The sequence below is a fragment of the Rhinoderma darwinii genome, chromosome 2 (assembly GCF_050947455.1).
Source record: "Rhinoderma darwinii isolate aRhiDar2 chromosome 2, aRhiDar2.hap1, whole genome shotgun sequence".
NCBI lineage: Eukaryota > Metazoa > Chordata > Amphibia > Anura > Rhinodermatidae > Rhinoderma > Rhinoderma darwinii.
In genome coordinates, this window is record NC_134688.1 from 365,626,354 (window position 1) to 365,653,094 (window position 26,741).

Consider the following 26,741-nt stretch of genomic DNA (forward strand, 5'->3'; position numbering starts at 1 on the left):
TCAGAATATAGCAACAGAAATTGTGCAGAGCGTTTCAAAAGCGGATAAGATTGGGCACCATTTATCAGTGCAACACCGGCCACATATCTATGAATTATGTATTTACCCCATTATTATACGCTCTTATTATGCCCTAATGTACTCTGCCCAGCTTACATATGCCCCCACACTATAAACTGAAATACCATCAAAGCCCCAAACAGAACTATTACCAAGCAAAATCTGCGTTTCAAAATCCAGATGTGCTCCTTCCCTTCTGAGCTCTGCTTGGGTCCAAACAGCAGTGTATTACCACATAGGGGGTATTGCCGTAATTGGGAGACATAGCTTTACAAGTTTTGGGGTGCTTTTTATTCTTTATTCCTTGTAAAAATTAAAAAAATATAGATTTTTTCAGAAAAAAAGTAAATTTTCATTTTCACAGACAAACTCCAATAAATATAGCAAAAGACCTGTCGGGTCAAGATGCTAACTATACCCCTAGATAAATTCATTGAGGTGTGTCGTTTCCAAAACCACTTTTGGGGAGTTTCCACTGTTTTGGCACCACAAGAGCTCTTCAAACCTAAAAGATAAAGTATAAATATGGGGATGTTAGGCTATGTTCACACGGGGTATTTTGCCGAGTTTTTTTACGCGGAAACCGCGTCGCAAAACTCGGCAAAAACGGCCCGAGAACGCCTCCCATTGATTTCAATGGGAGGCGTCGGCGTCTTTTTCCCGCGAGCAGTAAAACTGCCTCGCGGAAAAAAGAAGCGACATGCCCTATCTTCGGGCGCTTCCGCCTCTGACCTCCCATTGACTTCAATGGGAGGCAGAGAAAGCGTATTTCGCGCTGTTTTATGCCCGCGGCGCTCAATGGCCGCGGGCGAAAAACGGCGCGAAAATCGCCGCGAAAATCGGCGTGCAGGGAGAGGAAAATCTGCCTCAAACTTCCAAACGGAATTTTGAGGCAGATATTCCTCCCCCAAAATACTCCGTGTGAACATAGCCTTAATTAGCATTTGTGTGGTATTACTATCTGTTTTATAAGTAGATACATTAAAAATTTGAAAAATTATAATTTTTTTAAATGATCTGTACATTTTGGTGTTTTTCACAAATAAGCTATGAATTTAGTGCCCAAATTTTACGTGTGGTAAAAATAACATACCGTGTGATATAAATAACATAATAACTTTATTCAGCGGGTTGTTACGTTTGCAACAATACCAAATTTATATGGTTTTCTTGTGTTTTACTACTTTTTCACAGTAAAAACAGTTTTCAAAATGGTGTGTTTTTGTGTCTCCATATTTGACTTAACTTTTTTATTTTTCCGCCGATGCAGTTGTATGAGGCCTTTTTAATGCGGGACGACTTGTAGTTTCTATCGGTACCATTTTGGAGTAGATGCGACTTTTTGATCACTTTTTATCACATTTTTTTGAAGTCAGGATTCACAGAAAACAGCAATTCTGGCATTGTTTTTTATTTGACTTTTTACAGCGTTCACCGAGCGGGTTAAATAACATAATAGCTTTATAGTTGGGGTCGTTACGGACGCGGCCATACCAAATATGTGTAACTTTTTTTTTTTTTCATAATAAAGCATTTTGTAAGTGGAAAAAGTTGGTTTTTCATTTTTTTTTGTCACTTATTTATTTATGAATAACTCTTTTCAACATTTTTTTATGTTTTTACTAGTCCCACTAGGGAACTTCACTATGCGAACATCCGATCGCTTTTATAATACACTGCGATACTCTTGTATTGCAGTGTATTACAGCCTGTCTGCTTACAACGGACAGGCATCTGCTCGGCAATGCCAGAGGCATAACCTAGCAGGCATCCACTACAGGCAGACCTGGGGGCCCGGCCATCTCATAGCAGGGTGCCGGTGCGGTAAGAGAGGGAGCTCCCTCCCTCTCTCCAAAACCACTTTGCGGCACTCGCTGTTGAGAGCCACATCTACGGGGTTAAATGGGCGGATTTTGATTCGCTTGGGCAGCGCTGCCCCAAGTTCTCAGCTACCGGAGGTAGCTAAGAACACGGAGTTTTAACTGCTCCCGTCGCTGCAGATTTACTTTGATGCAGTGCCGTGAAAAGGCGTATGCATCAGAATAAAGCCCGTTAGTGGCCGCCGTGAAAAGGCGTAATGGCGGTCACTAATAAAATATTCACACGCCTCCTGGCAAATAGGCTTAATGTGTGGCTTCCCTCCTTGATACACAGGTACCAAGTGGGCTTTGTCCCCTTCAGATGGTGCTGTATAAATTACAACTTGTCCCGCAAAAAACAAGCCCTCATACGTTGTCAATGCAGAAATAAAAAACGTAATTAAAAAGTCGACAATTAGCTGCGTCTCCAAGGGGTTAAAAAGGACGTAAATGTGCATGCAGCACAAAACTAACAACAACAACAACAACAAACAACCAATCATGGCTACTATTATACCACTGAAGAAAAGCTGAACCTCCTGGAATCTCACATGAAGGTCATATACATATACATTTGCTGATGTTCTTGTTTGGCAAGAACTGACTAATGTGTAATAATAAATGAACGACAATTATGGAGCTAAGAAAAGAAGAGCTGGAGCATAGTAGGAAGCAGCAGTGAGTGGTGCAGCAGTGGGGGTTGGTGGAGCAGAGGATTCTAACACTGGCACAGAGCACAGTGCTGCAGCACGGCCACCAGGAACAGCAGGGAGGAACACAAGCAAGTCACCTATCAGTACTGGGGCACCACAGGACTAAGGACAAGGAGGGCAGAGCCTTGTGCACACCACTGGGTGTCACCCTGAAGAGCCCACAGCACCATATCCGGGTGTCCAAGTCACAGGTCTCCTCTATATACACCTGCGCTGGAGCACTGTGTATGCCTATACAGACGTCTTATTGCTGCCCCATTTATTGAGCGCCTCTTGGGCAGTGTGGGTGCCCCTGGATGCTGCCGCAGCCTGCAGTGCTTCAAGTCCTTCTCCAGTTATGATCAGTAGAGTGAAAGCAGCTGTAACCGGGCTTTTGGGGGGGTCTTTGTCCAGCAAGCAAAGTGCTTTGCCCGCTCCCTGTCCTGCTGAAAAGGAGGCACCCAGTATTCCCATTGTCAAACCCCAGCCCCCCTGTCGGCCTCCCTTCCTAAAGTTATCGTCAGAGGAGATCCAGAAATCGGGCGATCACAATGCCAGGATCGGGCTAACCCTAAAGATCCCGGGAGAGCTGCACTGGGGCACGGGCTATGCAGAGTGAGTACACTGCCAGTATGTATAGACTAGACAGCATGTCAGCTAGGGGTACCTGGTCACCTGGACTATTAGCTTATACACCGGTCTACATTATGCGTCTCACTAGCAGTAACTGCAGTATAGGAATCCGACGCCAGATGAATTATTTATTATATGAGTGCAACTGAGCAACAGAAATCTGCAGTCAAACCCAAAACATCCCGCTATATTGTAGAGGGCACTCAGGGTAAACTACGCTGACTGACCAGAAGGGGGGCATTGCAAGTTGGCATAACTTTGAGTGAATATGTGATATGTGCTTCCAGGGGTTTCTATGGCTTTAAAATAACTGACTGTATCATCTGAGGTAATATTTGGTCCCTGTGCTGATTGTGGGGGTCGCAATTTATGTGGTAGAAGTGTGTTTGTCAGCCAAAAAAATTGAATTTATATGGAATTGGCTATTTTTGGTGTCATATAATATATGATTTATAGTTATAATATATGGTTTATTTAAATTTCTTGATTTACTACAATAATTTGTAACATGGTTTCAGGGTGCATTCACAAGGTGCGTTTTTGCGCTTTTTCGATTTACTATGGTTTCACAGTAAGCGCAAAACCACACTGTGAATACACCCTTAGGGCGGATTTACACGAGCGTGTGCGTTTTGCGCACGCAAAAAACGCGGCGTTTTGCGTGTGCAAAAGGCACTTAACAGCTCCGTGTGTCCTGTTCATATGATGCGCGGCTGCGTGCTTTTCGTGCAGCCGCCACCATTAATGACACTCCGTTTGGATGTTTGTAAACAGAAAAGCACGTGGTGCTTTTCTGTTTACATTCATGTTTTTACTGCTGTTGCGCGACTTCAATGGGTGCGTGATGCGCGAAAAACGCAGAAATATAGAACCTGTTGTGAGTTTTACGCAGTGGACTCACGCTGCGCAAAAATCACGGACAGTCTGCACTGCCCCATAGACTTGCATAGGTTCATGCGACCCGCGTGAAATTCACGCGGGTTGAACGGACGCAAATCACGTTCGTGTAAATCCGCCCTTACTGGTTTTATGGAAAAAAAGATTAATGATTAAACATTGGAACGTTCTACAACTTTCTAATATGCTTTGTTTTTCAATTACTCACCTTTCAAGATCTTTGTAGTCGGCGGATGGAAACATACATTATTTCTATACAGAGGCTGAAAAAATGTGCAGACCTAGTCCTGCTTTATGTGCATTGATACATTGTTGCAAACTATCAGGACAAGAGGGATTTGAGCTGCTGATGTATGGCGCTCAGGCTGCGTTCACATCTGCGTCAGGGTCCCCATCTGTGCTTCCTGTCAGAACGGGACCCTGACTGAAACAAACGGAAACCGTAGGTTTACATTTGCATCACCATTGATTTCAATGGTGATGGATCCGGTGCCAATGGTTGCCATTTCTCTCAGTTGTGCAAGTGTTCCGTCGTTTTGACAGAATCAATACCGCTGTCAACTACACTATGCATTCCGTCAAAATGACGGAAACCTTGCACAACGGAGACAAACGGAAACCATTGGCACCGGATACGTCATCAATGGTGATGCAAACGGAAACCTATGGTTTCCGTTTGTTTCAGTCAGAGCCCAGTCTGGCGGGAAGCTCCGATGGAACGTCAGAACGAGACCCTAACGCAGATGTGAACGAAGCCTCACAGAGCTAGACTGGATACAGTTATATCTACCTTCCAGGTGTGAACAGGTCTAGGTCTTCAGTTTGTATAACCAGGAATGTTCTTATCCACTGACAGCAAACAGGGATCATGAAATAGCAAGGAATTGAGACGCAGATGGGGAGATTTATAAAAAGTAATATACAGGAAAAGTGATGTTTCCCATGCAACCAATCAGATTGCAGCTTTCATTTTCCAGAGCTTAAATCTGGTTGTCATGAGCAACTTCTCCAATTTTCCTTTGCTCTACTTTTGATAGATATACCCCAAAGTATATTGAACCCCTCTCTATAACATCCATATGTCCTAACAAGGCATATGCATAGGGGTTATCACCTGCACAGTTTCGATGAATTTTTTTGTGGCAGTTTTTGTCTCAGTCTTTTGTGCCAAACACAGAAGTGAACACATAAGAAAGGAGATGCATCAGTCTTTTCTTTATACCTTTCCTTCCTTTTGGATCCACTTATGGCTTTTGCTAAAAAAAAAACTGAGACAAAAACTGCCCCCAAAACTGTGTGTGTGATCCTGGCCTTAGTCTTCCTTCACACATTTTGACCAAAAAAAAAGCATCTAAAAAACCTAAATTTTTTGGGTAAATTGGTACATGCGAGTTTTTGGTGGTGTTTTTTGCTATAAGGGCACGTTCACACGTGGCGGAATTGCTGTGGAATTCCGCTGCGGACAGTCTGTCCATTGGTTTCCACACCTTTTTAGTTCTCTTCGTGCAGACGTTGCGGAAACCTCTGCTGTGAAACATAGGCTGCGGTGCGGAATTTGGTGTCCGCAGATACACTGGCTGTTGCGGACTTGATGCGTACTTGTGGTGTGATTTCTCCATTGGCTTCAATGGAGTTGCAAAATTCCGCAATGAAATCCGCAGATGTTATGTGTGTTGCGTTACGGATTTGTTTTCGCGAACAGGATATTTCATCATTCTGGCTGGACCTATGTGTTTCGAGGTCTATAGCCAGACTGAGGTGGAATGTTTTAAAAGAGAGCAGGAAGTACTCTTCACCTGAATCCGCAACGGCTAATCCGCATCAATTTACTTCACATTTTGGGCAAAGGCGCAACGGAATCTGCAATGCAGAATATGTGCGGCATTGATGCGGACAGTGTCTGCAGAATTCCGCCACGTCTGAACATGCCCTTAGTGTATTTTATTACCTGTATTTTTAGGTGGCGTTTTTCACATTGCAATTCATGTGATTAAAAGATCATGTGATGCAAAGATTCCTCTTTAAAAACACATGATGGATTACATAAGACTGCCACTTGAAAAGATGCAATACAGATAAAATACTGATGACATGCAGTCACAAAATGGATGAATTGAAACGTATGCTGCGTTATTAAAATCCACGCAAAATAATACGCCTATGTGAATACACTCATTGATTAACCCTGTGGCGACACCCAACGTACTATCACAATATGACGTGAGCTCAGGAGCTAAGACCGGGATTTGAGATAACTGATTCAAAACCGTTTAACCCCTCAGAAGGAGGGGCTCCCTCTGGCCCACGGCGGAAAAAAATCGATATAGATTTGGTATCGCCGTAATTGTGTTGACCCGCAGAATAAAGTTAGCATGTCATTTTTACCGCACCATGAATTCCCTAAAAACAAAACCCAAAAAACAATGTAGGAATCACTGTTTCTCTCCCAGTCCACCCCAAAAAAAATTTGTCTTGCAAATAACAAGCCCTTATATGGCTATGTCGACGGATGAATAATGAGTTATGGCTCTTGGAATGCGACAATGGAAAAATTAAAATGAAAAAATGAAATTTGGGTGTGCGTCCAAGGGGTTAAAATCGGCTCTGTATTAAGGTACAAAAACATGACTCCGCCACCTCCTTGCTGATGTCGCAGCCTTGTTGGGACATGGTGGCCATTCACCAACCATCCACTACTCCATCCATCTGGACCATCCAGGGTTGCACGGCACTCATCAGTAAACAACACGGTTTGAAAATTAGTCTTCGTGTATTTCTGAGCCCACTGCAACCGTTTCTGCTCGTGAGCATTGTTTAGGGGTGGCCGAATAATAGCTTTATGCACACTTGCAAACCTCTAGAGGATCCTACACCTTGAGGTTCGCAGGACTCCAGAGGCACCAGCGGCTTCAAATACCTGTTTACTGCTTTGCAATGGCATTTTAGCAGCTGCTCTCCTAATCCTATTAATTTGTCTGGCAGAAACCTTCCTCATTATGCCTTTATCTGAACGAACCCGTCTGTGCTCTGAATCAGCCACAAATCTTTTCACAGTACGATGATCACGCTTACGTTTTCTTGAAATATCCAATGTTTTCATACCTTGTCCAAGGTATTGCACTATTTCACGCTTTTCGGCAGCAGAGAGATCCTTTTTCTTTCCCATATTGCTTGAAACCTGTGGCCTGCTTAATAATGTGGAACGTCCTTCTTAAGTAGTTTTCCTTTGATTGGGCACACCTGGCAAACTAATTACCACAGGTGTCTGAGATTGATTACAATGATCCAGAGCCCTAAGACATAATTTACACGAGCGTAATATACCTGATAATTGCAAAATTATGTACTACATATTTCACTAAACAAAAGTTGTGATCGGCGGAAGTCTGGGAACTGAGTCCCCCACCGATTGTGTCGCTGAGCAACAATCTCCTTTGGCTCTCATCAGCTTTCCTTGGCTCTCCTTTCTATGACCTATTTTCGGCTTTCAGAGGAGAGCCGACAGTGACCCTTTACCAAGCCTGTTAACCATATTTTAGGGAGATGTTAGTTTGAAACAGGATTTTTTGTTCTCATTGCTTTGATTAGTGTTGTATGCACAAAATAAACTGCAATGTCTGGATATAAAGCATGGTCAGTTGATATTATATAGAAAAATATGTATATTTGCTGTGCATCAACAAGCCAAATTGCTGGTGTTATTATTTGCGTAGTAGTTACTTATTAATACGTTGTTGTAAGTCTTGTTACAGTAATCCAACATGTGATACTTTGTGCCAATGTGGCGCTGGGGCAACTAGGGCCCACCAGAGGAAATGACTGTGAGCGTCCGCTCTACAGATGGAGAATATGCATTGTTAACTCCTCCCTAAGCTGTTATAATTGCAGACCGATCAATAAGGACTAATAGTTTATTTGTGGAAAAATAAAAAAAGGTGTCTAGTAAGTTCTCCACACCACTGTGAGATGAAGTTGTCTTCCATAAGATCTCATGGGCCCTGTTAAGGCTGTGTCCCAATATCAGAGGATATTCTGGTTATCCGAACTGAACTCAGCTGCTCCCTCTCCATCCTATTCTACACTTATAGTGTAAGGCCAAACAGAGCAGCACTGACATGGTCGCGGCTGTCAAATACATTGTTAAGGAGTATTCTGGTTACATGCGCACTGCTGCTCCATTCATTCTCTATGGGAGCGCCGGAGATAGGTGAGTGCAGTGTTTGGCTTTTTCCGGCGCTGCCATAGAGAATGAATAGGGTTAACTTGTTTTAACAATCGTGCGGCCATAAAGGGTGTATTAATTCATGACCGCGCGATTTTGCAGACAGTTTCCCCCGATTAACGAGCTGGCCACTAACAGGCTGTTTGACAGACGCACCGAACATGGTGCCGGCGTGGTTGTTAGCCGCGTTGCGACCGTGTCAGGGCCACTCCGTGTGGCCTTACCCATATAGGGGAGTGTAGGATACCTGACACACCCAACAAACAAGTAGTAAGTTTTTCATGGGTTTCTTTCTGAGGCACATATGCAACATATGACACATGTAATTGCACTTTTATTGTGTAACATAAACACAGATTTTGGAGAGGCGTTTGAAAATCATACATGTTCCACATAATATTTCAAAATAGCATCTGTTTACTGCATTCACAATACATTTTCAGTATGTGCACATCATGATGGTGAATTGCTGGCACCTGACCAGAACAATCTATTATCCTGCGGATTGCAGTAGGAGCCAAAGTATCTCTGACTCTCAAGTAATATCCAAAATTCCGCCGTCATCCAGAACTGTGCAGCTTCTGCCACAAACAAGAAGAATACAGCACAGGGTATGAAAATGTCCAAGATGTGTTTGGATCACTAAAATATAAGTCCCTGAGTTTAAGTTATTTTATTGTGAAGTTTTTGAACTATTGGTCTAACAAATACTTGATTTCCAAATGTGACATCGGAGATTAGCAGTCATTACTGTTCAAGGTTTCTGCAGACGCTTGACACACATGGATCACAGAGAAGGCTTAAGAGGCTCTGTCACCAGATTATCAAATCCCTATCTCCTATTGAATGGGATCGGCGCTGCAATGTAGATAACAGCAAAGTTTTTTTGTTTTTTTTAAAACGATCAGTTATGAGCAATTTTATATTTATGCAAATGAACTTTTCAATGGACAACTGGGCGTGTTTTCTCGTTTTACCAACTGGGCGTGTATTGTGTTTTTACCAACTGGGCGTGTATTGTGTTTTTACCAACTGGGCGTTGTGAATAGAAGTGTATCACGCTGACAAATCAGCATCATACACTTCTCATCGTTCCCACCCAGCTTCTTTCACTGCAGACACACAGCGTGACGTCACCCACAGGTCCTTCAACCTTGGCGTCGGACATAGAAGATACATGGGCTCCAGCTGTCCGAGAGGGTAATATGCTCGTCTCTAGGGAGTTTACTATGCTCACCTGCACACGGTGATGCTGCTGCAGATTCAACTGTACTCTCTCGGACGCCTGGAGCCAATGTGTCTTCTCTCGATTTAAAAAAAAACAAACTCTGCTGTTATCTACATTGCAGCGCCGATCACATTCAATAGGAGATAGGGATTTGAGAATCTGGTGACAGAGCCTCTTTAGGGAGAATATTATACTACATAAAACCGTAAAGGATCATTTGACAAATGTATAAGTGGCTGCAATTGGTGACTTGTGGGGAAGGTGAACTATGTACCCCATATTTAAAGTCTTTGGACTGTCTATATATCCTTTTTTATTATTGTTGCCTGTCAGAGAGACTGCTCAGGTGTTTATTGGTTTATACGGTGTATAAACAGTGCCTTCTGAAACTATGCACCCGCTATCCTTGGTGTTTTTCCTGTTTTGTTGCATTAAAATCATGAATTGAAATAGATTTTTTTTGGGTATCAAGTCTCAAAACTCGAACAGACTATTAGGGTATGTTCATACGGCACCCTCCGTTACGGCTGAAATTACGGAGCTGTTTTCAGGAGAAAACAGCTCCGGCATTTCAGACGTAATGGCAAGTGCAGGCGCTTTTCGCTGCGTCTATTACGGACGTAATTGGAGCTGTTTTTCCATGGTGTCAATGGAAAACGGCTCCAATTACGTCTCAAGAAGTGACAGGCACTTCTTTGACGTGGGCGTCTTTTGACAGCGTCGCGTAAAAAAAATGACCGTCGGAACAGAACATCGTAAGATCCATTCAAATGAATGGGCAGATGTTTGCCAACGCTTTTGAGCCGCATTTTCGGACGTAATTCGGGGCTAAAACGCCAGAATTACGTCCGTAAATAGTGTGTGTGAACCCAGCCTAACAGGTTTTCCTCAAGAATTGAGCTGTATTTATTGCCATCCATCTTTCCTTCAATCCTGATGAGTTTTCCAGTTGCTGATGATAAAAAGCATCCCTATGCATGATGCTGCCATCACCATGCTTCACTGTGGGAAACAATTATTTTTTTTCCATTCCACTGTAACAATTTAGACTATTTTGTCAGGTCCATTCCATAAAATTAAATTTAAAATCCATTTTAATTTTAGGCTTTATTGCAACAAAAAAGGTAAAACATCAAGGGGGTAAATACTTCCGCAAGTCACCCTATGTTGTGTTGCACTGTATATGTGTGTTTTTGTCTTACAGGTCCGCTGGAGGGGTCAGGCTCTGATGCCCTGTGACGCTGTTGTATGTGCGGTTCTGTCACCGTAATAAGCAATGAGAGGATTCTGGCGCAGTGACAGGGGAGGTATGAAGGACTGGTTAGGCCCAGACAGAGCCTAGTGCTGCCAGGTGAAAGAGCATGGTGACGCTTATGCCCTTCATCACCATGCTGATAAGAGATGGGGCAGAAGAGAGACCATAAAACGAAGAGGTTTAGCACCTTTTGGAGAGAATTGAAGCACATTTTAGACATATTTGCTTTTGGTCTGTGCAGTAGAAGAGCAGGACCTAGTCACCATGGAAGCAGACAGGGAAGGATTGGAGGCTGAAGCTGCAGGGGTAGAGCCAGAGAGGTGACGCGGGCCTATATGGAGCTAACCAGGAGATTGCTGGCTGAGAATTCAGCAACTCCTTGGAGGGAAGCGGTACGGATTCTCTGCTGATTTGAGTTCAGAGGCGAATGTCATGCAGTGGACAATGAGCTTGTCAAAAACCATTAGGGTCTAGGGCTCATAGAGACAGGTTTAAGCGGTAATGGCTGCAGGGTATTGTCGGCCAGAGTATTTAGCTCTTGTTAGTCTGCTGGGGATGTGTATATAGTCAGCCCGGGTGTGGGGACCAGTGGGCTGGTGAGCGGTACTGTGCTCAAGCCAGGAAAAGGTTGAGTGGGACGTTGGGAGGAGAGTTGTAGAATCCCTGTATTGATGCACCTGTGGAAGAGTTGTGATTCTGTGTGAAGTAACATAGTCTTGGTGTGGTCTCTGGAAGACATATAGAGTCCTGTAGGAGACATTCCTGGTTGGTTAAGTGTTTCCATCGGTTAGGCATGTGCGACTTTATGTGTTGTAACAGCCAAGATTGGGTCCTCTTCTGAGAGTTAAAACCATAAAGCCTATTGTACCTCAAAAAGAGATATAACTGTAATGCTTGTGTACCATTCTACTTACAGAGTTAGCTATTAGAGTAAAGGTGGCACTACTAGCGGCACTGTGGGATTAACACTATTAGGGGCACTGTGTGGCTGGCGCTGATATGGAGATGGAAAACGGTTGCTGTGTCATGCCTAGCACAGACCTGAGGGGCGGTAAATGTATGGTATTTTCTCTATTGGTGCCCTTTGAATCCCTCTGCATTGCATCTTCTCAGGCCCCTGCACTAGGCATAATGCAGTGCGTCAGTATTACCGAGAGTGATGCTTTAAAGGTTATTCCAATCTGACATATTTATTGCATATCTTCTGATCGACACTCCGGAGAGAATGAGATGAGGTGGAGACGTTGGCCATCATGCATGTATGCTGTTCTCTCCTTCGCAGTTTATGGGAGTTTGTGAAACGCCCCCAAAGTGGTGCCTACCTTGCCCACATTATCGATCGTATATACCATAAATATCCTAGATGGGATACTTCTTTAGCTTTTATTTCAGTCCTTGGGAGTGGTACAACGAGGCCCTCGGTCCAGAAAAGTTTGTGCACTCCTTCATTAGACAATGGGCTGCTCCTGCCGAAATCGGTTAGTTTATCCGACGTTACTCTAATGTGATTGGGCACCTTTAGGCCTCTTGTACGTGGATACTGTATAGAGTTATATGAAGCTTATACTATGGAGCCTTAGGCACTCTATGTGTCACACTATAGTTCCTCATGCAGTTCCGTATTACAGGATTCGGGTCTATTCACATGGGGCCATTATATTGCGTTTTTACGGCGATTTTCACAAAAATAGCGCCAGAAGAGAAATAAACACATATTCTTCCCTAGAAGCGACTTCGTAATGTAGAATCCTATTTAGTATGTGCCAATTTTTTTTCTTGGATTCAAACAGAATCCAACAGAAAAAATGCATGCCCCTATGAGAAATTAGCGGCATACAGAGATACCGGAGGAACCCATATAAGTCTCTATCTGTGCTGTATTATGGCTCCAAACATTTTAGAGTTTGTATGAAGTTTTAATACACTCATGTGCATGAGACCTATGCCTTTTGTATATTAATTGGTAGATGCCTTGATATCTGAACTAACTAGCATGAGCTACCCAGACTGATTTCATTTAGGGTATGTGCACACGATGAGAGGCTTTTACGTCTGAAAAGACAGACTGTTTTCAGGAGAAAACAACTGCGTCGTTTCAGACGTAAATGCTGCTCCTCGTATTATGCGAGGCGTCTTTGATGCCTGTAATCTTGAGCTGCTATTCATTGACTTCAATGAAGAACGGCTCAAATTACGTTGCAAAGAAGTGTCCTGCACTTCTTTGCCGAGGCAGTCAATTTACGCGTCGTAGTTTGACAGCTGTCAAACGACGACGCGTAAATTACAGGTCGTCTGCACAGTACGTCGGCAAACCCATTCAAATGAATGGGCAGATGTTTGTCAACGTATTGTATCCCTATTTTCAGACATAAAACGAGGCATAATACACCTCGTTTACATCTGAAAATAAGTTGTGTGAACCCAGCCTTACTGAGACAGGCACATTGCAGAAGAAAACAACATAACCACACAGCAGGGAGTCTTAGCAATAGAGGAACAAGTTCCACTGAAAATAATTCTGGACCTCCAAGCTTAAAGTCACAAGACTGTATGCTTGATAACTAGTAAGCATAACATTTTGCTTCTCACTTACCCACAAAGGAAGTCAGATAGAGGTTGCTTTCATTTGTAGAGTTTTCTGGTGCAGCCTTTACATACTGCTCTTTTCCAGTTGCATTGTAGAGCAGATCTGACTCACATTTTTGGTTAGGCCCCATGCCCCCTAACGTGCTTTTTCGGCCGCAATTCCCCCGAAAATCCACTGGAGAATTGAGGCCCCATTCATTCCTATGGGGCCATGCACACGACCGTGGAGCCTGGAACGCAGAAAGAACGGGCAAGTCTTATTACGGACGTGTTCTGCGGTCCAGGCTCATAGCAAATAATGGCCATGCGATTTGCGGGTGGCTTGCGGTTGACACTCTGCCTCCGGCTGACCCGGAAATTACGGCTATGCACATGGCTACGGTCGTGTGCATGAGGCCTAAATCTTTGTGTTATGAAACATTATGCAGCTTCCTAATATACTTGCCACCATTCTTAGGGCCGGTTCACATCAGCGTTGGCTTTCCGTTGAGGGGTTCCGTCGGAGGTTTCCATCGTGGAACCCCTCAATGGGAAGTCAAACAGAAACCTTAGCTTCCGTTTGCATCACCATTGATATCAATGGTGACGGAAACGTTGCTAATGGTTTCCGTTTGTCACAATTCCGGCAGGTTTCCGGTTGTCACCATTACGGCAGGTTTCCGTTTTTTTGATGGAATCAATGGCACAGTCGACTGCGAAGCTAAGGTTTCCGTTTGACTTTCCGTTGAGGGGTTCACCCGACCGAAACATCAGACGGAACCCGTCAACAGAAAGCCAACGCTGATGTGAACCGGCCCTTAAAGAGGTTTTCCCATCTTGAACATTTATGGCATATCCACACTATATGCTATAAATGTCCGATAGATGCGGGTCCCTCACCTATCTATAGAATGTATGGAAATTGTCAAGCTTGCTGAGCTACGCTGTTTCCATAACTGCCATAGAAGAGAATGGGAATTACGGAAATAGTGTAGCACGGTAAGCTATGCTGTTTCCACAGCTCCCAAGTTCCGGCAGCTCGGCTGTTTCCATATTACCAAACGCCATGCCATATAGTGGTCGGGGAGCAGCAGAAGCCAGACAAGGTAGTACGTGTCAGGAGGCCCGTTCTAGAGATAGGTGCTGGTCCTTGTCGTGGGACCTGCATCTATCGGGAATTTACGGTATTTGCTGTGGATATGCCATAAATATTGATAATGGGAAAACCCCTTCCCTTCAGTCATTTTTAGTTTTTTCAGTTTCGCCTTTTCCTCATTCAACTTTGTTATTAGTCCCCCTAGGGGACTTGAACTAGGGATTGTTGGATCGCTTACACGATATACTGCAATACTAATGTATTGCAGTGTAACAGCAACACAGAGATGACAGACCTATGGGCCCCAGGCTGCTATGACAACCATCAGCAGCCTGTGATCGTTTCACAGGGGGACATGACACATCGGAGGGAGCCGATCCCTCTTTCTAACGGCATAGATGCCACCATTGCTATTAACCCTCCCATTGCATTAAAGTGTAGGCTGTTTCACAAGTTATGGAGCGGGCTCAGCCCGTGAGCCTGCTCCATACTTTCCCATCCGGCCTGTCAGGAAGGGGTTAAGCAGGGCCGGCTCCAGGTTTATGTGGGCCCTTGGGTGACACAGACCTAGTGGGCCCCTTTGCGGGGGGAACTCACGGCGACAGTAAAATGACTGAAAATTGACGTTTTTGTCCCCATATAGAAGTTAGGCCCTGTTTATGCCCCCATATAGAAGTTTGTCCCCCAGTTTGTGCCCCCATATAGTAGTTAGACCCTGTGCCCACATATATACAGTGCCCTCTGTAGATAATGCCACAGTGCCCTCTGTAAATAATGCCACAGTGCCCTCTGTATATAATGCCACAGTGCCCTCTGTAGATAATGCCACACACACCCCTATAGTGTCACACATACACCCCTGTGGATAGTGTCACACACACCCCTGTAGATAGTGTCACACACACACACACACACACACCCCTGTAGATGGTGTCACACACACACCCCAGTAGATAGCGCAACACACCCGACCCTGGAGGAGCCCCTGACACCATTGTCCATATATGGATAGCGATGTCAGGGGCTTCTCTAGGAGTGGAATCCCTGGCCAGAGCGTCGGCAACACTCTGGCCGGGGATTCCATCTCGGAGGAGCCCCTGACGTCACTGTTCATATATGGGGACGTCAGGGGCTCCCTCTAGGAGCCAAATCTCTGACCAGAACGTCAGCAATTCTGCTCTTGGAGGAGCCCCTGACGTCACTGTCCATATATGGAAAGGGGCTCGTACTAGGAGCCGAATCTCCGACCAGAGCGTCGGCAACGCTCTGGCCGGGAAATCTGCTCCTGGAGGAGACCCTGACATCACTGTCCTTATATGGATAGTGACGTCAGGGTCTTCTCCAGGAGCAGAATCCCCGTCCAGAGCGTTGGCAACTTTTATACCCCATTAACATGCTGAAATCTTAAATTTTCTGAAACATTCCGCTGTTGGAACATGGCCAACAGAAAATTACTGATAGGACCTTTTTGGAAATACAGTAGTGTACAACCATATATATTTTTTTAAATTAAAACTGTAAGGCCATGTTCACACTGAGCATTCTGTAGGCAGAAAAATCAGATGTGGATTTCGCCTTGCATTTCAACGCATTTTCAGCAGTTTTTTTTATGCATTTTTAAATTGTTTATGCTTTTAATTTAGTATTTCTGTGAAGCTTTTAAAGCTTTTTTAAGGGTATGTGCACACAGGGTGGATACACTGCATATCCAACCTTGAACCCACAAGGAATTCCAGCCAAAAAACCATGCAGGAATCTCCACAGAAAACAGATTTGGAAAATAAATTAAAAGCCAATACTTACCTCCCGGGCATTGTGATAGCAGCGCATTCCTCTGTTCTCGGTGTAGCCTGTCCCCCTCTGATGATGCTGCCACTAATGTGACCGCTGCAGCCTGTGATTGGCTGCAGCAGTCACATGGGATGAAACGTCATTCAAGGAGGCCGAGCTACTCACGAGAACAATCCCTGCATCAGAGAAACCTGTCACAATGGCTACACCCAGGGAGAAGTATAGTGTTTGTTTGTTTTTTGCAATTTGCAGTTTTTCCAAGGCAAAAATCCCAACATTTGCTATTTGCTACGGGTTTTTCTTCCCCATTAAATTCAATGGGGAAAATCTGCATCTGACTCCACAGCATAAAAAAACGGATTAAAAAAACGTACCGCAGGTCAATGTCTGAAAGTTTTCTCAGCTGATTTTTTCCGCAGTGTATGAATGAGATTTCACCGCTGCTGTAATACGCTGCGCATTTTCCGCAATTAATTCCATTGTGGAAAATCTGCAGTTAATCCGCCAGATGTGAACATACCCTAAATCAGAGGTCTCAAAAACGCGGCCCGCTGACAGCGGGAGAGCAGAGAGCAGGCCGAAGGAGGAGCGGCGCATACACACCGCTGTAGATAGTGCCACATAACATACCCCTTCCTGTGGACAGCGCTACACCCCCTCTCTATAGATAGCTTCATTTGGGCTCCCTCTAGGAGTAGAATCCCCAGCCAGAGCGCTCTGGTCGGGATTCCGCTGATAGACGAGGCTTCTGACATATATGGACAGTGATGTCAGTGGCTCCCCCAGGACCGGAACGCGCTGGTCGGTTATTCCGCTGATAGACGAGGCCTCTCATGTAACTGTCCATTTATGGACAGTGATGTCAGTGGCTCCTCCAGGAGAGGAATGCCCGGCCAAAGTGCCGGCAATGCTTTGGCTGGGGATTCCACTCCTAGAGATAGCCCAAATGGAGCTATCTATAGGTGGGTATGTGTGGCACTATCTACAAAGCGGTGTGTATGGCACTATCTACAAAGGGGGGTGTGTGGCACTATCTACAAAAGTGTGTGTGTGGCATTATCTACAGAGGGCACTGGGGAATTATCTACAGAGGGCACTGTGACATTATCTAGAGGGGGTGTGGCACTTTATACAGAGGGCACTGTGGCATTATCTACAGAGGGCACTGTGGCATTATCTACAGATGCAGGGATTGAGTCCAGTGATATTCATATATTTATGTTCACCCCTCCCTCCAGCCGCTGATTGGCACTTTTCTCCCTATTACTGTGCATAGGTAGAGAAATGTCAATTAGTGGCTGGAGGGCGTGAGCAGATCTGCTTTAAAAAGACGAGTCAGGAGAGCTGACGGCCCCTGATTTTGTTTTTTCGTTTTTGTTTTTTCCTTTACACATTCCAAGAGCCATTACTTTTTTATTTTTATGTCGACATAGCAGTATGAGGGCTTGTTTTTGTGTGGAATTAGTTGTTTTTTCATGGCACCATTATATGTACTATATAATGTACTGAAAAACGGAAAAACGGAAAAAAAAAATCTTTGTGAGGGGGAATGTAAAAAAAAAACAGCAATTCCCCCGCTGTTTTTTTTTGGTTCTGCTTTTACAGCATAAAAATTACTTACTAACTTTATGCTGCGAGTCGATACAATTACTGCAATTCTAAATTTCCCACACACACGGCGTACACCATAGTGGATGGAACGGGCCCCGTTCGCAGTCCCTATGGGACTGGAGCTGCCGTATTCCATGTCTGTATGTGTCGTTAATCGACACATACAGAAATGGAAAAAAAAATGGCAGCCCCCATAGGGAAGAAAAAGTGTAAAAATAGAAAAAAGTAACACACAAACACACAAATAAATATAAACGTTTTTAATAAAACCCTAACATAAAACTGATATAAAAAAAAAAATGTTGGTGACATTGTTCCTTTAAGGGACTTATAAAGCAATGAGACAAATAAGGGCATCAGTTATTGGACACTTTTCAACCAAAGGCTGAACCCTCAGAAGAGAACACGTCAAGCCTGTAATGTTTACTAAAGGTTGAGGATGAAGACTAAGTGGCAGCTTTGCAGACTTGATCTAAGGGAATGTAACAATTCTCTGCCCAAAATGTAGCTGTGGATCTGGTTGAATGAGCTGGTATATTTAAAGGAGATTCCAAGCCCACTAAAGAATAACAATCCTTAATGGTTCCTTTGAGCCCTCTAGCTAATGAGGCTTTGCTGGCTTTCTTACCTTTATTTGGGCCCTGAAATTAAAAAAAGACCAGATTGTCTAAAGAAAGTATTCCTTTCCAGATGGGAAAGTAGAGACCTCTTTACGTCCAAAAACTATACATCAGTAGTAGTATAGGATGTTGAGTCCGGCAAAGGACTAAACAGTGGTAAGACTAGCAAAACAATTTCCTAAATTCAAGTTGGAAATGGATAGTACCTTTGGCAAAAAACCTGGCAAAGTTCTCAAAATGACACAGTAAGGTAACACTCTTAGATAAGGTTCCTTACAGGACAGTGCTTGTAACTCGCTAATCCTTCTTTATGAAATAATAGCTATTAGAAACAGAGTCCTGTACTAAAGAAGTTTAAAATATAGGCCCTATTCACATGACAGGGTTTCCCGGCCGTTCAAAAAACGTCCGTCACACAGCCGCAGTAGGAACAATAGAACCCAAATGGGGCTATTGACATGACTGATTTTTTGACGGCCCGGGAAACCCGGCCGTTAAAAAATGGGACATGCCCTATTTTCGGCCGTTCTCCCAGCCGACCGACTCCCATAGAAGTCTATGGGGCCGGGTAATACACAGCCACCACTGGAATGTGTTCCGAGTGATGGCTGTGTCTTCCGTCGCTCGCTCTCTCCTCCTCCTCCCCACAGTGCGTAGTGCATGTGAGGAGGAGGTGGAGGGTATTTTTTTGCTCCCTGTAGGAGCGGAATCCCCAATCCCCTGGCATAGCTTCGGCAACGCTTTGGCCGGGGATTGGGGATTCCGCTCCAGGAGAAGTCCCTGACTTCACTGTCCATATATGGACACTGTGACGTCAGGGACTTCTGAAGCGAATCCCCAGCGCTGTGGATGGTGTTTCCGCTCCAGGAGAAGTCCCTGACTACTGTCCATATAATGACATTGAAGTCAGGGACTTCTCCTGGAAAGGTGGCGCTATCTACAGAAAGGTAGGGCGGGTGCCATCTGTGGGGTGCTGTGTAGAACTACCTACAGGCGGATGTGTGGCATTACCTACAGGGGGCTGTGTGGCATTACCTACGGGGGGCTGTGTGGCATTACCTACGGGGGGCTGTGTGGCACTACCTATAGGGGGCTGTGTGGCGTTACCTACGGGGGGCTGTGTGGCATTACCTATGGGGGGCTGTGTGGCATTATCTACGGTGGGCTGTGTGGCACTACCTACAGGGAGCTGTGTGGTATTACCTACAGGGGGCTGTGTGGCATTACCTACTGGGGGCTGTGTGGCATTACCTACAAGAGGGCTGTGTGGCATTACCTACAGGGGAGCTGCGTGGCATTACCTACAGGGGGCTTTATGGCATTACCTACAGGGGGCTGTGTAGCATTACCTACAGGGGGCTGTGTAGCACTACTTACAGGGGGGCTGTGTGGCACTGCCTGCAAGGGGCTGTGTGGCACTACCTACAGGGGGGCTGTTGGGGCGTCTACAGAGGGCAGTGTGTGGCATTATCTATAGAGGGAAGTGTGTGGCAAATAATTTACAAATGAAATTCATCCGTTTTTAAAATGGATAGGGAAAGAAACGGATGCAACACGGGTCAAAATCGGCCAAAAACATGGCACGGAACGGAAACGGAACGGATCCAAAACGGACGAGAAAAACTGACCAAAACGGATGTTTTTATCGGCCGACACTCGAACCCTGTCGTGTGAATAGAGCCATAGTCTGGAGAGGTTCAAACAGAGGCCGGCAGAAATGTTTCAGTATAAGAGACAACTCCCAAGAAGGTGGTGGATTATGATAACATGCTTTCAACTTCTGAATACCCTTAAAGAGGCTCTGTCACCAGATTTTGCAACCCCTATCTGCTATTGCAGCAGATAGGCGCTGCAATGTAGATTACAGTAACGTTTTTATTTTTAAAAAACGAGCATTTTTGGCCAAGTTATGACCATTTTTGTAATTATGCAAATGAGGCTTGCAAAAGTCCAAGTGGGTGTGTTTAAAAGTAAAAGTCCAAGTGGGCGTGTATTATGTGCGTACATCGGGGCGTTTTTAATACTTTTACTAGCTGGGCGCTGTGAAGAGAAGTAACATCCTCTTCTCTTCAGAACGCCCAGCTTGTGACAGTGCAGATCTGTGACGTCACTCACAGGTCCTGCATCGTGACGGCCACATCGGCAGCAGAGGCTACAGTTGATTCTGCAGCAGCATCGACTTACCTGCAAACGCTGATGCTGCTGCAGAATCAGCTGTAGCCTCTGGTGCCGATGTGGCCGTCACGATGCAGGACCTGTGAGTGACGTCACAGATCTGCACTGTCACAAGCTGGGCGTTCTGAAGAGAAGAGGATGTTACTTCTCATCAGAGCGCCCAGCTAGTGAAAGTATTAAAAACGCCCCGATGTACGCACATAATACACACCCACTTGGACTTGTACTTTTAAACACACCCACTTGGACTTTTGCAAGCCTCATTTGCATAACTACAAAAATGGTCATAACTTGGCCAAAAATGCTCGTTTTTTTTAAATAAAAACGTTACTGTAATCTATATTGCAGCGCCTATCTGCTGCAATAGCAGATAGGGGTTGCAAAATCTGGTGACAGAGCCTCTTTAAAGAGACTCTGTCACCACATTATAAGCGCCCTATCTCCTACATAAGGAGTTGGGCGCTGTAATGTAGGTGACAGTAATGCTTTTTATTTAGAAAAACAATCTATTTTAAACCACTTTATGAGCGATAAGCGTAATCGCGTTTGAAATGACAGGTTACATCGTAATCTCGCGAGATTACGCTTGCCTTGCTGGAATCTCACAGAAAAGATTCAGAAGTGTCAGGATTCTGAATAAACATAACGTCCAGGCTGGTAGTGATGTATATTCATTATCAGGACACTACAGTAATGTTAGTGTTTGTGTATGTAGCTGCACATAACGATATAACTATATCACTAGTGCAGTGTAAATGAATGGAGAGAAGTGTATGACGCTGATTGGTCAGCGTCATACACTCCTATCTACAACGCCCACTTGGTCTAAAGTAAAACACGCCCACTTGGGCATTAAGAAACTCGTTAGCATAAAGCTAAAAGTCGCTCATAAAGTGGTTTAAAATAGATTGTTTTTCTAAATAAAAAGCATTACTGTCACCTACATTATAGCGCCGATCTTCTTATATAGAAGATAGGGCACTTATAATGTGTTGACAGAGCCTCTTTAAGAACCTGGGTGTTAATCGATGGTTGGAAAACCTCCCTTCTGAGTGGGCATTAATGGCTGTTAGATGAGGCCCTTCTGGTGTCTTTCCTGGAGAAACTTTAGCACCATGGATACGGTCTCTGGTGACCTGCTATTTTGACACCATGTAGAGAAGATAAGCCATATTCGATAATACACCTTTGTGCTGGGTTTTCTAGAAGCCAGTAAGGTATTAATGACTTCATCGGAGAGGCCTTTATTTTTCAAAGATTGACACTCAATTTCCATGCCCTTAGATGTAATATGTCTATTGTGGGCGCAATGGAAGTGTCCAGTAGTTGCCATTTGAGAGACTTCTGGGCCAATGAGGAAGAATACCTATGGCCTCTACTTTCTCACCCCCTATCTTCCTCATTACCTGAAGAATAAAAGGAATGGGGGGGACGTAGATTTAGAATTTTTCCCAGCTTAGAGATAGACCGTCTATGGCATGCAGATGATCTGCTCTTCTGAGGAAGAAAATTTCAAGATATCCAGTGGCTCATCACACAAGAATTCCGCAGAAGTCTTCATGAGACGAATAGTATCTTTAATCTTTTCCCTGGATACACTATCTTCTAAATCTTGGGAGAGTTGGCCAGAGGTGTAGCTAGGTTCTCCAGCACCTGGGGCAAAAATTCAGTTTGGTGCCAATCCCAACTTCTTTTCCGACACTTCCTTCCCCCTCGCCATGTTTGTTTTCTCTACCAATCAATGAGGTGTAAAAAAAATGTCACTTTTTTTTTAATGTAACTTGAGCATAAAACCATTTGTACATATTACAAGCAATATAGTAATATAAAGTTGTTAACATAACTATAAATGAAAATAAAATAAATTTAAGAGGTCAGTGTGCCTGATTAAAACAGATTGTATAACTCAGGCTAATGAGACTATATGGTGAAATAATGAAAAGCTTCCTCTTATAGATAGTACCACACAGCCCCCCTGTAGATAGTGCCACACAGTCCCCCTTGTAGATAGTGCCCCACATCCCCCTGTAGATAATGCCGCATACCCCCTTGTAGATAATGTCACACCCCCCCCTAGGAAACATCCCCTCTTGTAGATTGTGACAACCCCCCCCCCCCCCCTCCCGTAGATAAAGCCACAAAGCCCGACTTTGTAGATAATGCCGCACACACACCCCTGTGCATATCGCCATTGTCTATATATAGACAGTGACATCAGGGGCTTCTCCAGGAGAGCGCCAACAACGTTCTGGCTGAGGCTTCTGCTCCAGGAGGAGTCCCTGACATCACTGTCCATATATAGACAGAGATGTCATGGGCTCCCTCTAGGAGCGAAATACCCGGCCGGAGCGTCGGCAACGCTCTGGCTTGCGATTCCTTTCCAGGAAGAGCCCCTGACCTCACTGTCTATATATGGACAGGGAAGTCAGGGGCTTCCTCTAGGTGCATAATCGCTGTCACACGGCCGGGAAATGGATTAAAATTTTGAGACACACTGATGCAAAACAGCCATGACAGTTGATCCGTTGTTAACTGAAATTTTTTTCACGTCGTGTGAATATAGCCTTATAGCCCACTTCACTCTCCCCTCACAGCGATCTAGGCGGACTGAGAGAGAAGACGACTAATTGTTACAGAGCTGCAACAGCGTATATAAGTGAAAAAATCAGGGGTACTTTATTTACCCTCATCTCCGTCAACATTATACTGAGGGCAGTGGCGTAACTGGGGCCTATGTAATGAACTACACGGGCTACCGTTACTATGGTAACTGACAGTACTTACTTTCCTTCTTCTGGAGCGCAGCGGCGGTCCTGACGTCACAGCGCTGTGTTCAGCGCATGACGTCACAACGCTATGCGCGGTGCACTACATCCTGACCCTGGATGGAGTCAGGACCTCCGCTGCAGCTGAAGAGGAGGGTACGTTTTATATCACTTTCTGTGGAGCTGATGTGTCGGGGTCTGACTCCCAGGACCCCCGCCATTCAGCGGTTTTGAAAGGGGTTCAGCGCTCGTACGAGCGCTACTTCCCCCTTAATTCCGGTCACTTTCTCACACTTAATTGCCAACACGTACGTGTCAGCGATTCAAAGTGTGAGCAAGTAAGGGAAATGAAGGGGGAAGCAGCATTTGTACGAGCGCTGCACCCCCTTCAAAACAGCTGATTGGCGGGGGTCCCGGGAGTCGGACCCCGACCCATCTGCTATTGATGGCCTATTCTGAGGATAGGCCATCAATGTTTAGAGACTGGACAACTCCTTTTCAGCCATGCTGTATAAGATTACTGTCTGCTGGACCCTGTATCTAAGCCTACCTAAGGCTTAGATACAGGGTCCAACAAACAGTATCACACATGCACAAGGGCCCTGTAACTAAGCCTATCATATGTGTTTGGCTGTGTTCACATCACCGTTGCCCTTCCGTTGAGGGGTTCCGTCGGAGGTTTCTGTCGGGTAACCCCTCAACGGAAAGGCAAACTGAAACCTCAGATTCCGTTTCCCTCACCATTGATCTCCATGGTGACGGAAACATTGCTAATGGTTTCCGTTTGTCACCGTTGTGACAGGGTTCCGTTGTTCTTGATGCAAGCAATAGTGCAGTCAAGGGCAGCGGTGATGTGAACAGGCCCTTATGGGGTATTTTTTGTGTTTGTTTTCTTTTTTAAAGGTTCGGTTGTTGGACTACGTCGGATTCGAGGACTACTTCGATGACGACTTTTTTTTATTATCAATAAAATGGTTAATGAGGGTTTTTTTATTATTTTTTCTTTGTCTTTGTATTTTTTTAAACTTTATTACTACCGCCTTAGTACTGGCCACTGGCTGATTGACAGTGTCCATTACAAAGGACGGGCTTAGTGTTAGCCGTTGCAGAGGCTAACACTAACCCCTATTATTATCCCAGTACCCACCTCCAGCAGGAGTACCGGGAAAATCCGGGTACGATCTAGTACCTGACCATCTGTAGTGATGGTCGGGCACTGGGGCAACTGCAGGCTGGTGTTATTAAGCTGGGAAAGGCAAACAACAGTGGCCCTTCCCACCCTGGTAATGCTAGGCTGCTGCTGCTATGTTGTATCTTGCTGGTTATGAAAAATGGGGGGGACCGCACGTAATTTATTTTTTAAATAAATAATTTGAAAAAAACATGAAAACAATTCTTATACTTACGTTTCCAGCGCTGGAGCCGCAATGTCAGCAAGCTGGGCCCTATAGCTAATCCTATCATGTGTGATACTGTCTGCTGAGCCACTGTATCTAATCCCATCATGTGTGATACTGTCTACTGGGCCATATATCTAATCCTATCATGTGTGATACTGTCTGCGGAGCCACGGTATCTAATCCTATCATGTGTGATACTGTCTGGTGAGCCACTGTATCTAATCCTAGAATGTGTGATACTGTCTACTGAGCCACTGTATCTAATCCCATCATTTGTGTTACTGTCTGCTGGGCCTTATATCTAGTCCTATCATGTGTGATACGGTCTGCTGAGCCACTGTATCTAATCGTATCCATAGCTATAGGGTCATAGTGCTATAGATATGCTGTCTCCTATATACACATATACATGCACGCACAAACATTTTTTTTTGGGGGGGGGGTATATATATTGGGGCTATTTTCCCTGACGTTTCAAGACCTTAGCGATGCCCCTGGCTGCTAGTGCTGCATCGTTTGGTCACTTAGGAGACCCAGTGATGCAGCTGAAACCTGTGGGCCGTCGGCCATGAAAAGTTTGGGGGGTGGGCCAGGAAGAACCTTTGCATCGGGGCACATGAGCCTTTAGCTACGCCCCTGACTGAGGGTAATAGAGTACCTCTGATTTTCTCACTTATATCTATGGAGTGCTGCCTATTTTTTGATCGGGACGTTGGTCTGTTCCCCAGGGCTTGCATCCACACGCTGCCTGTGCTACTGTACCTTGGATTGTTTTATATAGATAAAGTAAAAATAGTTGTGATATTCAAAGCGGTTGCAAAGATGTTATCGTTTAAAGAAGTGCATATCAAAAATGGAAAATTTGACCTGGACACAGGTGCATCAATGACCCTTGGTCATGAAATGGTTAAAGATAATCTGTCACTATTTTTTTTTTGTATTTATTTTTTTATTCAATACAATATAAAATTCCATACAAGTAAGGAATAAAGAAAATACAATTATGCACATTTTTACATTTTCCCCCTACTCCCACCCCCCACCCTCTCAAGACCGATCTTGGTAAAAGAAAACAAAAAACAAAAAAGTACAAAAATTCTTACCACTCCCCCCAATAGGTTTTACAGTGTTTGCCTTGATTATAGATTTTCTAATATTTCATTATAATTTTCACATTATTTACCCAAGCATTAAACTCCGGTGGGGAGCTAGATATCCACTTTTTTAACTATTAGTAATTTTGCAATAAATAATAGTTTTATTAATCCAAATTTTTTTTCCTTAGAAATTTTTAATTTGGAATCATCACCCAGCAATACCAGTTGAGGTTGAAACACTATATCTGGATCTATTTTTTCCAAAATGTTTTTAAAAATTCTATCCCAGTAATCAGCAATCTTAATACAATTCCATAACATGTGCAAATAGTTTGCTTCCGCTGCACCACATCTGGGGCAGTTAGAAGCTTTATTAATCTGTCACTAGTTTAGTAATGCCCAATCTCCTGACTAATCTACTAGGCGCTGTCATGCTGATAATTCCAGTCAAAATTTTGCCCCAAAACGTTTATTATTTTAAAAGTTATGAGCTTTTTCTAATTTTGAAAATAATGCTATAATTGGCAAAAGGGCCGTGGGCGGTGTTATATGTTTTTAGCAGATTTTCAAGTGATTTTGGTGTTTGCAAGTGGATTTTGAAGCGTATGAGCTATGGTGGCATCACCTGGTGACCATTCAGACACATACAGTTAAAGAGGCTCTGTCACCAGATTTTGCCACCCCTATCTGCTATTTTTTAAATAAATAATTTGAAAAAAACATGAAAACAATTCTTATACTTACGTTTCCAGCGCTGGAGCCGCAATGTCAGCAA

The 26,741-nt window shown here is 44.3% G+C and overlaps 1 protein-coding gene across 4 annotated transcripts in view; it reads left to right on the forward strand.

Annotated features, from left to right (window-relative positions):
* PPM1J (protein phosphatase, Mg2+/Mn2+ dependent 1J) overlaps window positions 1-26,741 on the forward strand; it is a 220,527-nt gene that overhangs the window by 31,736 nt on the left and 162,050 nt on the right. For 3 of the 4 annotated variants that reach the window (XM_075853851.1, XM_075853852.1, XM_075853853.1), the window contains exon 1: window positions 2,874-3,226. The exons of the other annotated variant lie outside the window; for it this stretch is intronic. In XM_075853851.1, coding sequence (XP_075709966.1) covers window positions 2,970-3,226 — 257 coding nt within the window. In that variant the 5' untranslated portion in view covers window positions 2,874-2,969. Of the gene's footprint in view, window positions 1-2,873; window positions 3,227-26,741 lie in introns of those variants that run through there. 4 annotated transcript variants of the gene reach the window in all.